Genomic DNA, 12,644 nt, shown 5'->3' on the forward strand with positions numbered 1-12,644 from the left:
GACTCGGCTCGTTCACTACTCTGTTGCTCACGGTGTTTCCGCGAGCAACTGCCCATTTCCCTTGCTTGTGTTCCCTTGTTTGTTTGTCGTGTTTGTCATGCACTTACTGAGCGCAGGGACCGCCGCCCAGTTGTACCCCGTCGTCTAGGGCGGGTCGTTGCAAGTAGGCAGGGACAGAGTGGCGGGTAGATTAGGGCTCACTTGTCCGTTTCCCTACCCCCCCCCCCACCATTACAAGAGCCTTTATAGTGTAGGGACAGGGTTACGTTTTTAGGGTCAGTGACAGGACTGAATGGCCGTCCTGTTGTTCTAGGATCAGGGTGAGATAGGGACAGATTTGTCCCTCTGTATTCAGATCTGCTGTGGTTTAAAGTACTGGAGCCGTCCTGTGACCAACCCTGACAGGTGTCAGATACTGAATTCGTACATGAAGTCTGGTAAGATCCATCAATATTTTTCTGTTCTTTTTGTCATTTATCATATTGACGTGAACTGGATGTTTTTGTGGCCGTATGGTGGCAGGAATCTATTCTCAGCCTTATCATTTATAGGGTGGGATCCTTCTTCTAACAGGGTGCTGCTATGTTATACACCCTAAAAGTCTTGTATGTGTTGTTTGTATCGTACATATCTATTAATGGTAATGATTAAAGGTTATTTTTAGTAGCTACCTCCGCTGTTTTCAGAATCGTTAGAAGACACAGCCGTGCACCTGTGTATCCATCACATGAACCTGTAACCAACCATGCACCTGTGTGTCCATCACATGAACCTGTAACCAACTATGCACCTGTGTGTCCATCACATGACCATGGACAGAGATCTTAAAAATCAGGGCACCAACCCCCAAAAAAAGGCGACCTTTAAGAAAATAGTTATGGTTCAGTTTTAGTGCCACTTTTCTACTCCCTACAAAGTAATACCTCCCTATGTGCTCCCACACAGCAGTAATGTCCCATTTTTGCCCCTAAATAATAGTAGTTCTCTTTCGTGCCCCCAGACAATAGTTGTGTCCCTATTTATTTTTTAGGTCTCCTTTGTGCCCCCATAAATTAGTTAGGACAAGGGGCGTTGCTAGGGTCTTAAAAGATCAAGGGCACAAGCCCTGAGACATATATTTACCACCCCCCCCCCCCCCAAAAAAGAAATTATTATTTTTTACATACATATCGGAGATAGCATATCTATAAGACCAAGGCTCCTATAGCTACACCACTGGATAGAATTGGGTGCATTGTCTCAGCAGACAGTATCACACATGCTGGGCTTAGATACATGGCCCCAGCAGACAATATCACACATGCTAGGCTAAGATACATGGCCCCAGCAGACAGTATCACACATGATAGGCTTAGATACATGGTCCCAGCAGACAGTATCACGCATGATAGGCTTAGATACATGGCCCCAGCAGACAGTATCACACATGATAGGCTTAGATACATGGTCCCAGCAGACAGTATCACGCATGATAGGCTTAGATACATGGCCCCAGCAGACAGTATCACACATGATAGGCTTAGATACATGGTCCCAGCAGACAGTATCACACATGATAGGCTTAGATACATGGCCCAGCAGACAGTATCACACATGTTAGACTAATATACAGAGCACCAGCAGTAAGTATCCTAGTACTAACATATGTCCACCCACAAAAAAAATGTGTGCTAATGTGTGTGTGTGTGTGTGTGTGTGTGTGTGTGTGTGTGTGTGGTTGTGTGTGTGTGTGTGTGTGTGTACATATATATATATATATATATATATATATATATATGAGACAGCATACCTGTAGCACATTGACCCTATAACTATGGATAGGATTAGATACAGTGGCTCAGCAGACAGTATCACACATGATAGGATTAGATACAGTGGCTCAGCAGACAGTATCACACATGATAGGATTAGATACAGTGGCTCAGCAGACAGTATCACACATGATAGGATTAGATATAGGGCCCAGCTCGCTGACATTGCGGCTCCAGCACTGGACCCAGGAAAGGTAAGTATAAGAATTATTTAGCTTTTTTTATACGTTACAAATTTTTTTTTGTTTTTTTTTTACGGGATCTGATGTTGGACTACTTCCGATTCGAGGACTACTTTGGATTTGAGGACTACTTCGATGACGGCGTTTTTTTAATCTCAGTAAAATGTTTAATGAGGGTTGTGTAGGGATTTTTATTTCAATAAAATATTTCTTCCATGTCCTTGTATTTTTTTTAAACTTTATTACTACCAGCTTCATAATAGGTGCTGGCTGATTAACAGCGTCCATTACTAAGGCGGGGCTTAGTGTTAGCCGGTGCACAGGCTAGCACTAACCCCCATTATTATCCCGGTACCCACCGCCACCATCTGTGGTGATGGTTGGAAACTGGTGCGGTCACAGGCTGGTGTTATTAGACTCGGAAAAGCCAAAAACAGTGGCCCTTCCCATCCTGATAATGCTAGGCTGCTGCTGTTGTGTTGTATCTGGCTGTTTATAAAAATGGGGGGGGGGGGCCCGATGTCATTATTTTTTTGTTATTATTATCTTTTTAAAATAATTGTAAAAAATGACTTGGGGCCCCCCCCCCCCATTTTTATAACCAGCCAAATACAACACAGCAGTAGCCGCCTAGCATTACCAGGGTGGGAAGGGTCACTGTTTTTGGCTTTTCCCAGTCTAATAACACCAGCCTGTGACCGCACCAGTGCCCCTCCATCACTATAGATAGTCGGGTATTGGATCATACCCGGCTCTTCCCAATACCCCTGGTGGCGGTGAGTACTGGGGTAATAATGGGGGTTAGTGTTAGCCTTTATACTGGCTGACATTAAGCCCCGCCTTAGTAATGGACGCTGTCAATCAGCCAGTGGCCATTACTGAAGCGGTAGTAATAAAAGTTTAAAAGAAAATACAAAGACGTAGAAAAAACATTTTATTGAAATAAACCCCCCCCCCCACACAACCCTCATTAACCATTTTATTGAAAATAAAAAAAGCTGTCATCAAAGTAGTCCTCGAATCCGAAGTAGTCCAACGACCGAACCTGTGAAAAAACACAAACACAAAAAAAAAATGGTAACACATGTGGTAGGCTTAGATACAGGGCCCACGTGTGCTACTGTCTGTTAGACCATGTATCTAAGCCTACTTAAAGGTAGGCTCAGCGAAAGGGGCCATCAGACAGTATCATACATGGACATAAATACATACAAACAACATACATACATACAACATAAATACATACAACATAAATACATACAAACAACATACATACATAAAACATGCATACATACATACATACATACACATACAACATACATACATACATACATACATACATACACACACACACATACATACATACATACATACAACATACATGCATACATACACACACATATAACATACATACATACATACATACATACATACATACATACATACAACATACATACCTCCATATAGAAGTTAGTCCGTTGTCTGTGCTCCCATATAAAACCTAATCCCCCAGTTTGGTGCCTTTTCTCCAAGAAAAATAATGAAAACCCCCTCAGCTAACGCGTTCCCCCGCCGAGCTGAACGGTCCCGTCACTGCCGTCTTACTGGCGCCGCTCACAACCACAATAACATAGCGGTGGGCGCAGATGACGTAATCACGTCATGTTCACGTCTTCTGCGCCCACCGCATTATAATTGTGGATGCAAGAAGCAGCAAGTAGCAGTAAGAAGCCAGTGACGGGACCGTTCCGCTCGGCGGGGGAACGTGTAGGTGAGGGTTTTCATTATTTTTATCTGCTCCTCTCTGCAATCTACCACGGACGGCTCTAGGTTATACAAGCATCCGGCGGCCGAGTGCACCCCTACAAGAGCAGTTCGCCGGGTGCAAACGCCGGCCCTGGGGTCTGGGAAATTATGTCCCGCCCAAAAAAAACTATAAATTAAGAACCTCAACTAAGTTTTGCTTCCACACTAGGAGCGGTCTACAGGAATTGGACAATGGCTTCCCTGATCGCAATTCTGAGTCTTCTCTCGGCTCTTTTAGCACCAAGTAAGTTTTCTGACAAATCGTAACATTAATTATTTGTCCCTTTGTTTGTTTTTTGTTTTTTAGGGATTTATTCATAATATTGTTATTAATAATAATCATTTAATATAAAATAATAAAAAAATATAAAATAATAATATAAAATAAAATAATAAAAAAATATAATATAATAATAACAAAATAATCACAATAATTTCTAATGATTAAAACCAGTAGGCTCTCCAGAACAATAATGGAGGGATAAAAGCAAAAATGCAAAAAAAGGGCGTTTTCCATGCGCTACTGATCAGTATAGTTACCCATACACGTAAAACCAAAATCCTCAAAGATACCAATGTGGTCGGTATTATAGGGATTTTATTGGTACAATGGTAAATATAAAACACAACTGTTTAACAGTGAACAGTTTCGAAACCGAACCGGTTTCTTCCTCAGGTAGTATATAAATAGATGGGTGGGGTGCCAGTTAAATAACCTAGTGAAAGGTCAGTTAGAGGCAAGAACTACCGGGTCGGTTCAGAGATAAAAGACCAACCCAAATTACATAACATACATATAATCACAACTGATAAAACAAAGATAAAAAATATATATATATGAAACATATATGTATATATATGTCCAATGAAAAACAATTATTTATAATAGTTAGAAGTTGTCTGATTGGTAAAGACATACTATATTAACGTAATTGAACATATATATATACAAAATATATACAAAATTCTGCACATATATAATTACATTGTCTAAAAATATAATTTAATAGTGGATTAAAAACGAATTATTTAAAAAGGAAAATATGTTATAAAATATTTTTAAAATATATTGATTAAAAATGAGGAAAAAAGTAAAAAATGCACTACCATTTTTTACTTTTTTCCTCATTTTTAATCAATATATTTTAAAAATATTTTATAACATATTTTCCTTTTTAAATAATTCGTTTTTAATCCACTATTAAATTATATTTTTAGACAATGTAATTATATATGTGCAGAATTTTGTATATATTTTGTATATATATATGTTCAATTACGTTAATATAGTATGTCTTTACCAATCAGACAACTTCTAACTATTATAAATAATTGTTTTTCATTGGACATATATATACATATATGTTTCATATATATATATTTTTTATCTTTGTTTTATCAGTTGTGATTATATGTATGTTATGTAATTTGGGTTGGTCTTTTATCTCTGAACCGACCCGGTAGTTCTTGCCTCTAACTGACCTTTCACTAGGTTATTTAACTGGCACCCCACCCATCTATTTATATACTACCTGAGGAAGAAACCGGTTCGGTTTCGAAACTGTTCACTGTTAAACAGTTGTGTTTTATATTTACCATTGTACCAATAAAATCCCTATAATACCGACCACATTGGTATCTTTGAGGATTTTGGTTTTACGTGTATGGGTAACTATACTGATCAGTAGCGCATGGAAAACGCCCTTTTTTTGCATTTTTGCTTTTATCCCTCCATTCATTATTGAGACTTTGCTTTCCAAGTTCTCAAATCGGGTTCTATGCTGCAATTGGATCCTGCCACCAATACGTCGTGGAGGCTACCTGTCTGGAATCTACTACACTGGATGTTATGCTCCCAGCATAACTGCACCAGGTGAGCACTATCTAACACCTTGTTCACACGTGTACCATCACAGTGTCATGCACTATTGTGCGCTTTGTGTTTTTTCTACCTTTCTCCAGAACAATAAGACCCTGTTCACACAGAGTTTTTTTAACACGTTTTTTTGATGCGGAAACCAGGTCAGAAAACGTGCCAAAAAACTTCCAAAAATGCCTCCCAATGATTTCAATGGGAGGCGTGTTTTTTCCTGCAATCGGTAAAAAACGCTCGCGGGAAAAAGAAGCGGCTTGCCCTATCTTCGGGCGTTTACGCCTCTGACCTCCCATTGACCTCAATGGGAGGCAGAGAAAGCGTATTTTGCAGCATTTTTGACCGTGGCGCTCAATGGGCGCGAGCGAAAATCGCAGCAAACGGAGTGCAGGCAGATCAAAAAAACTCTGTGTGAACTCAGCCTAAGTCTCTAGCACAGGTATTACCTCCGCTCCTGTTCGTGAACTTTAAGGGTAGAAACACGCACAGCGTTTTCAGGGCGAATACGCTGCATCAAACTGCGCAGCGTACATCCACTGTGTACTCCGCAGCGAATGCCGTCAGAAATCAAGCAACCAATGTGGTGCTTTTTTTCGGGCGTAAATTCCGCTGCATAAATTATCACACATACCTACCCCTTCCTCTGATGACCGCTCCGGCCTCCCTGGATGACATTGCAGGCCACGTGACTGCAGCCTGTGATTATCTGCAGCCGTCACATGGCCTGCAACGTCATCCAGGGAGGCGTTTTTTTCGGCGGCATTTTTCCGCAATGTGGGGACGAGATTTCTTGAAATGTCACCCACACTGCTGCTACTGTATTACGCTGTGGATTTTACGCAATTAATAAGTTGCGGAAAAAATCCACAGAGTTTACGCAGTGTGTGTTCGTACCCTAAGGGCTTGCTTCAGACAACAGGGAAAGTCTTCCATGTGACGGACTTTTTTTTAGAGTTCGTCACACGGCTGCATTAAAATTAATGCAGGTCTATGGAGCTATTCACACGGCTGTTTTTTTAACTGACCGTGTGAACGGCCCTGGAAAAAATAGTATTTAGCATGTCCTATTCTTGCCCGTTTTCCCGAATACCTGAATAGACTCAAGCCTATGAGGGATCCGTGCAAATGGCTCCCGCACCGGTGCAAATCGGCCATGAGAAACCGCGGTTTCCCAGGTCAATTTGACACTCGGTTCTGTGTATACAGTGAAGGAAATAAGTATTTGATCCCTTGCTGATTTTGTAAGTTTGCCCACTGTCAAAGTCATGGACAGTCTAGAATTTTTAGCAGCCTAATTTCCGCAGTTATTCTCCGCAAAGTCTGAACTAAGTTTCCTAAAAATGTATAGAAAGAAATGTAAAAAACGGCTGCTGCAGAATTCCACTGCGGACTGTCCACAGCGAAATTCAACAGCAATTCCGCCACGTCTGAACGTGCCCTTTGTCTTTTGTCTCGGATGACGCTCATCTCAGTGTCATTGCAGCAGAAATAAAAGTTTTGGCAAACAACAGAGTAATAATTGATGGATGTGCTGATCGTGTGACGTCTCTTTAGGTTACGCTCTCACGTGTACCGTGTGTTCGTCTTCATTCGCCTCCACGTGCTCAGGCAGCAGCATCACTTGTCCTTCGGGCTCTGTGTGTGGATCCTCATACAGTGAAGCCAGAGCAGGTTAGTTATATGACTTAGTACAATCTTTGCAGTGTTTTAAAGGGAACCTGTCACCTGCGCAAAAGACTGCAGTTGAAATCTCAGTTAGATTGCAGGCGCCTCACGGATTCTGATGCTTTTTATTTTTTTCTTCCAGCCCCCACCGTTCCTGAGATATTGGGAACGTTAATTCTGTTGTCCGATATGCAAATAAGGACTTGGACTGTTAAGTGGGTGGTTACCCCTTATCATGTAACAGGTGTTACCCGCCCACTTGACAGTCAAAGGCCTTATTTGCATATCGGGCACCAAAAATAACGGCGCCGATATCTCAGCAACGGTGGTGGCTAGAAGAAAAAAATTAAAAGCGTCAGAATCTGTGAGGCGCCTGCAATCTAATTGATATGTCAGCTGCAGTTTTTTGGGCAGGTGACAGTTTCTCTTTAAAGGGGGTGCCAGTTTTACGTAAAACATCTTAATCATTGTATAAAGTTTTGTGACTTTTTAATAGACTTTGTTTTTCAATTTCTAGTATTTTTATATTCCTGCTTGCTGTCAGTGAATTGGCACATTCATTTTTGCATCCAGGAGTTTAAAACCTATAGCGACCCAAGCGTTGTCACAGTTAGGGTATGTTCACACGGCAGCGTCCGATACGGCTGAAATTACGGAGCTGTTTTCAGGAAATAACAGCTCCGGAATTTCAGATGTAATGGCATGTTGCAGGCGTTTTTCGCAGCGTCCATTACGGACGTAATTGGAGCTGTTTTTCTATGGAGCCAATGGAAAACGGCTCCAATTACGTCCCAAGAAGTGACAGGCACTTTTTTGACGCGGGCGTCTTTTTTACGCGCCGTCTTTTGACAGCGGCGCGTAAAAAAAATGACCGTCGGCACAGAACATCGTAAGACCCATTCAAATGAATGGGCAGATGTTTGCCCGCGCATTGGAGCCGTATTTTCGGACGTAATTCGAGGTTAAAATGCCCGAATTACGTCCGTAAATAGGGGGTGTGAACCCAGCCTTAGGGGTTTGTTACCATTGTATCCAGCATAGACTATCCTTTGTGAGGTAACAAGGCTGAACTCCTAGCGTCGTACATAACTATGATGCTAGGAGCCAGACGCTCTGCAGTGTGTTCGGTCTGGGACTTGTGGCCGAAATACGTTCCGTCCTTTACGGACCGAACATGCTCGTGTGAATCCAGCCTTAGAAGTGCCTCCTCTTTTGGGAACCCCAGCGATCAGCTGTAATCCATGGGGAAACCTGGGAGTATGGGCACATTCAGACGTGGCGGAATTGCTGTTGAATTCCGCTGTGGACAGTCCGCAGTGGAATTCTGCAGCAGCCGTTTTTTACATTGGTTTCTATACATTTTTAAGAAACTTAGTTCAGACGGGAATTACGGCCGAAATACGTTCCGTCCTTTACGGACCGATCATGCTCGTGTGAATCCAGCCTTAGAAGTACAGATTGTCGAAAACAATGAACCCCATTAACATTTTTTAGTAAGAAAGAATAATTGTTATGTTTTGATTTTTTTTAGATAGAGTAACGACTCAAACTTTGATCAGGGCATGCATAACTACATCTCAATGTGACTTCACCGGCAGCATCGGCATACAGCAAGGACAAATCAGGATGGTCACTGCGTGTTGTAACACTGACCTCTGCACTCCTACAATTCCTACATGTAAGTCCTCCATTTCTGCTCTTATCTACATGTACCTGTAGTCTACGAAAGGAAATCGTTCATTGACTCTAGGAATCCAAGTTTACTGTTATTAACCGATTAGGAATTACAGCCATTTTTTCATGACATAGTCTCTCCATTATTTTCCCTGACGATGAGGAAAATCCATTTCTGCCTCATGAAGCTTTTTGCCTTCTTCAGGTTCAACATTGAGGAGGATGGGTTGAACTGGATGGACTCGTGTCTTTTTTTAACCTTACCAACTATATTTCAATGTTACCCTGCTGCTTAGTGCTTATCAATAGGACACAGGAATACGAGCCATGTGACTTCATACAGAGCATTAATGAACTAACACTTAGACTATAGCGCAATGATTTCTAAGTTACCCCTTCCCGATATCCGCCGTACATGTACAGAACAAAGCACGAGTCCTTACAACACTCAACCATACATGTATGACCTGTGATGGCGCCGGTTTAGTAGCTGAGCCTGCACTATTGGCAGCGGGTGTTAACTATATATTACAGTAGGCACTGTGCTGCTTTGGAGTTAACTCCGATCCCTGCTAATTATTCCCTTAGATGCTACAGGACTGCCGGCTTTGGTGACAGCGGGTCCTGCGTGTCTCCTGCGTTCATGAACTTAGATGTGATCAATAAGAGCTGGATCCTACAGGACTTGCTGTCACCAAAACCGTCAGTCCCGTTGATCTGATGGATTTGGGTTTGAGCGTAAGATACAGCTTCTATGTATCCAGGATACATTGAAGCTGTATCTCAAAAAGTAACAAAAATAAAAAATTTTATATAAAAAACAATTCAAACAGTTGTTTTAAATCTTCTAATACGTTGTTTTATTTAGAAAAATAATGTACTCAAAGGTTTACATAGCCTTTAAATTAGATTTCTGCCTTGGACAACGTCATTTTTTGTGTCCTCATAAGGAATGTGTAGGTAATACAGGTGGTGCCTCTAGCAAAACATCACAGAGACATGTTGCAATGAGAAGTCCTCGCACTGGAGGACCACGGGTGTCTGTGTATTGCGTTGAAGCTCCATGGTTTCCATTCATAGAGAAGGTGACCACTGACCAAGAAGTGCCCTGGGCAAAACCAACTGATTGAGATGTTAAGGACCTCTAGCAGAGGGACAACCCTTTTATCCCAGAGAAGATGGATGATGAAAGTTCTTCATAGGTTCATACAAAAGCACATTATCGAGTAAATGTTATGAAAAAGTCCTCTTTTTCTTTCTCTCTTTCTCCTTTTTGGTTCTAGTACCTACAACAAGTGTTATCCCCAATGGACAGGTCTGCCGATCCTGCATATCTGTTGACTCTGACTGGTGTTACACTTCAGATACATTAGAATGCGCAGGGGGCGAGAATATGTGTCTTCTCCAGACAACAAAAATAACAGGTAAAAAAAATAATTATTTTTCTTACCTCACTTCAAAGGGGTCCGTGCTTTTGATACTGGCTGGTAAAACTAATGCTGATTGACACAGCGGCGATCCATTCACAAGAGGCAACAATCGTTGGGATCGTGGGAACGAACAATCATTAATACGATTGTCCATCCGCATGCATTTGCTTCTGGATGACATCACATCTCCCTGTTTACACGAGGAGATGTGCTGCCGACTAGTGACCATTTCTTTGGCCGCATAAAAGATCCAGTCAGTCAATGAACGAGTATTTGCTCATTTATCGACTGATCATCACCGTTTCCCCAGCAAAATTATCTAGCGTTCGAACGCTTGTTTGCTCGAACATTGGCCTGTGTAAAAGGGCCTGAAGGTTCACAGGTCCTCCAGATAAGATTTTTTTTTATCAACGCTGAACTAGCGAGCACTCTTTACTAAATTAGGGGGCCATTTAAAAGATTTATTTTCCCTGTGTAAAGGAATAACAATAACAGGAAAGCACATACAGTACATATGAGCCCCTTTCATGCTGCTGATTGGCATTGAGGGCTCACAGTAGTAGAGATAATTAAAAAGTGATTTCTATTTGCTGGTCACGTATTCAATTTGGGAAAGAAATCTCTTTTTTCTATCCACATCTCTATGGAGGAAGGAAAGTGACAACCTGTTCAAACCCAAAGTGATGTCACATTTAACCTGTTGTTTTCCATGGGGGTTGAGGAAGACACTGCGCATGAACAAATAATGCATTTACCGACATTAATAAATAAAATATACTAAATAAATCTAGTTTATAAAACCTGTCTAACAGAAAACTAACCAATGACAGTGCAGCTTTTATTTTTAGGACAATTTAGGAAATGAAATCTGCACTGTGATTGGCTGCTATGGTCTACAAGGACAGTTTTTCTGTTACTCAATCTTCATATATGAGGCTTAATATTGTAACATTTCTAATTGGTATTCTTATAGGATCAGTCTCCCTTTCAACAGCCATTCGGGGGTGCGCAACAATGAGCGTCTGTGATATTGGTGTCCAGTCCCAAACCATTGGAGGTATATCAACCAACGTTAAGTTTATCTGCACCAATGGCGGTATAAGTGTCCGTAAGGTCGTCCTGACTCCGACCATTGCGTGTCTTCTACTGCTGAAATTCTTTTTCTAAAAGGTGTTGAGAATCCTGGATGAATGAGGCCAAAAGAAATTTCAAATGTTTGCAGATAGAATTTTGTTTATATTGTTCCTATTATTCTCATATTTTTCCCATTGAACATTGGCTGTTAAATAAAATAATTGTCTCCTGTTCCTATTGCTTTTCATTCTCTTGTAATTTCACTCTTGCTTTGCAAACTGCTTCCAGTGATGATTCGAGACTTTGTGAAATGCCCCCTCCCCCACTTCCCCAATTGCTGAATGAACTGCTATAGTAAATGTACACCAAGATCTCTACAGCAATAATCACCTAAATGTAAGGAACAGCAAATTTATACAATACTGTGGAGTTTTCTCTTTTATGTATTCATTATTTTTGGGCATTCTAGCATTCATCCATATTTAATACAGTGCACATGGTGAGATCTAGTGGCCAAACAGACTATATTAACTGTCCACAGCCGCAGACCGACGGGATTACTCACCCCCCCCCCCCCGACGGCCACAGCCATGGATCTTTGAGCGCTGGCTCGCATCTCCTCCCTAGGAGACGCCAGCTCTCACTTTCGCTCCGTTCTGCTGTGTCCCGTAGACCTTTAAGCCCGGGCACGATCGTACGCGCACACATGAAAATAATCTTTAATCAGCCCATGATCACCCTGGACTATATGAAGGGCCCTGCCCATTTACTTTGCTCTTTGCTTGAACGTTGTTGTGTTACCCGTGTTAGTCTTGCAAATGGTCCCTCATTGTTATCCAGTTCCGAGTGTTCCCCTACCTGTTTCCCGTGCTACCTTTGTTCCTGTGCCTTAGAAAGTTGGAGTCGTGTTGTGCCACTGGTCACGCCTGCTGTGTTACACCACGCCTGGTGTCTGCTGCCAAGGTCCCATCTGAGCCTAGCCGTTACTGCTGTTTGAACTACTACAGGTACTCTTGTGCTCTGGCTAAACATTGACTTGGTACACTGTTTGGCCAGTAGCTATCCCGCTACAACCCAGTGGGTCCACATACCCACAGATCGTGACATTAACATTGGTAGAAATAAAAAC

The 12,644-nt window shown here is 41.7% G+C and overlaps 1 protein-coding gene across 2 annotated transcripts; it reads left to right on the forward strand.

Annotated features, from left to right (window-relative positions):
• The first annotated feature begins 242 nt into the window (after window positions 1-242).
• Window positions 243-11,748, forward strand: LOC142661627 (phospholipase A2 inhibitor and Ly6/PLAUR domain-containing protein-like). Of its 2 annotated transcripts, XM_075839048.1 has the most exons (6): window positions 243-437; window positions 3,969-4,043; window positions 7,227-7,343; window positions 8,869-9,015; window positions 10,295-10,435; window positions 11,415-11,748. In XM_075839048.1, the coding sequence occupies exons 1-6, from the start codon at window positions 428-430 to the stop codon at window positions 11,606-11,608; spliced, it is 684 nt and encodes a 227-aa protein (XP_075695163.1). In that variant the 5' UTR covers window positions 243-427; the 3' UTR covers window positions 11,609-11,748. The 2 variants fall into 2 exon arrangements, with proteins under 2 accessions (XP_075695163.1, XP_075695164.1); XM_075839049.1 differs by lacking the exon at window positions 7,227-7,343.
• The last annotated feature ends 896 nt before the right edge of the window (window positions 11,749-12,644 follow it).

This window comes from Rhinoderma darwinii, chromosome 10 (assembly GCF_050947455.1).
Source record: "Rhinoderma darwinii isolate aRhiDar2 chromosome 10, aRhiDar2.hap1, whole genome shotgun sequence".
Lineage (NCBI taxonomy): Eukaryota > Metazoa > Chordata > Amphibia > Anura > Rhinodermatidae > Rhinoderma > Rhinoderma darwinii.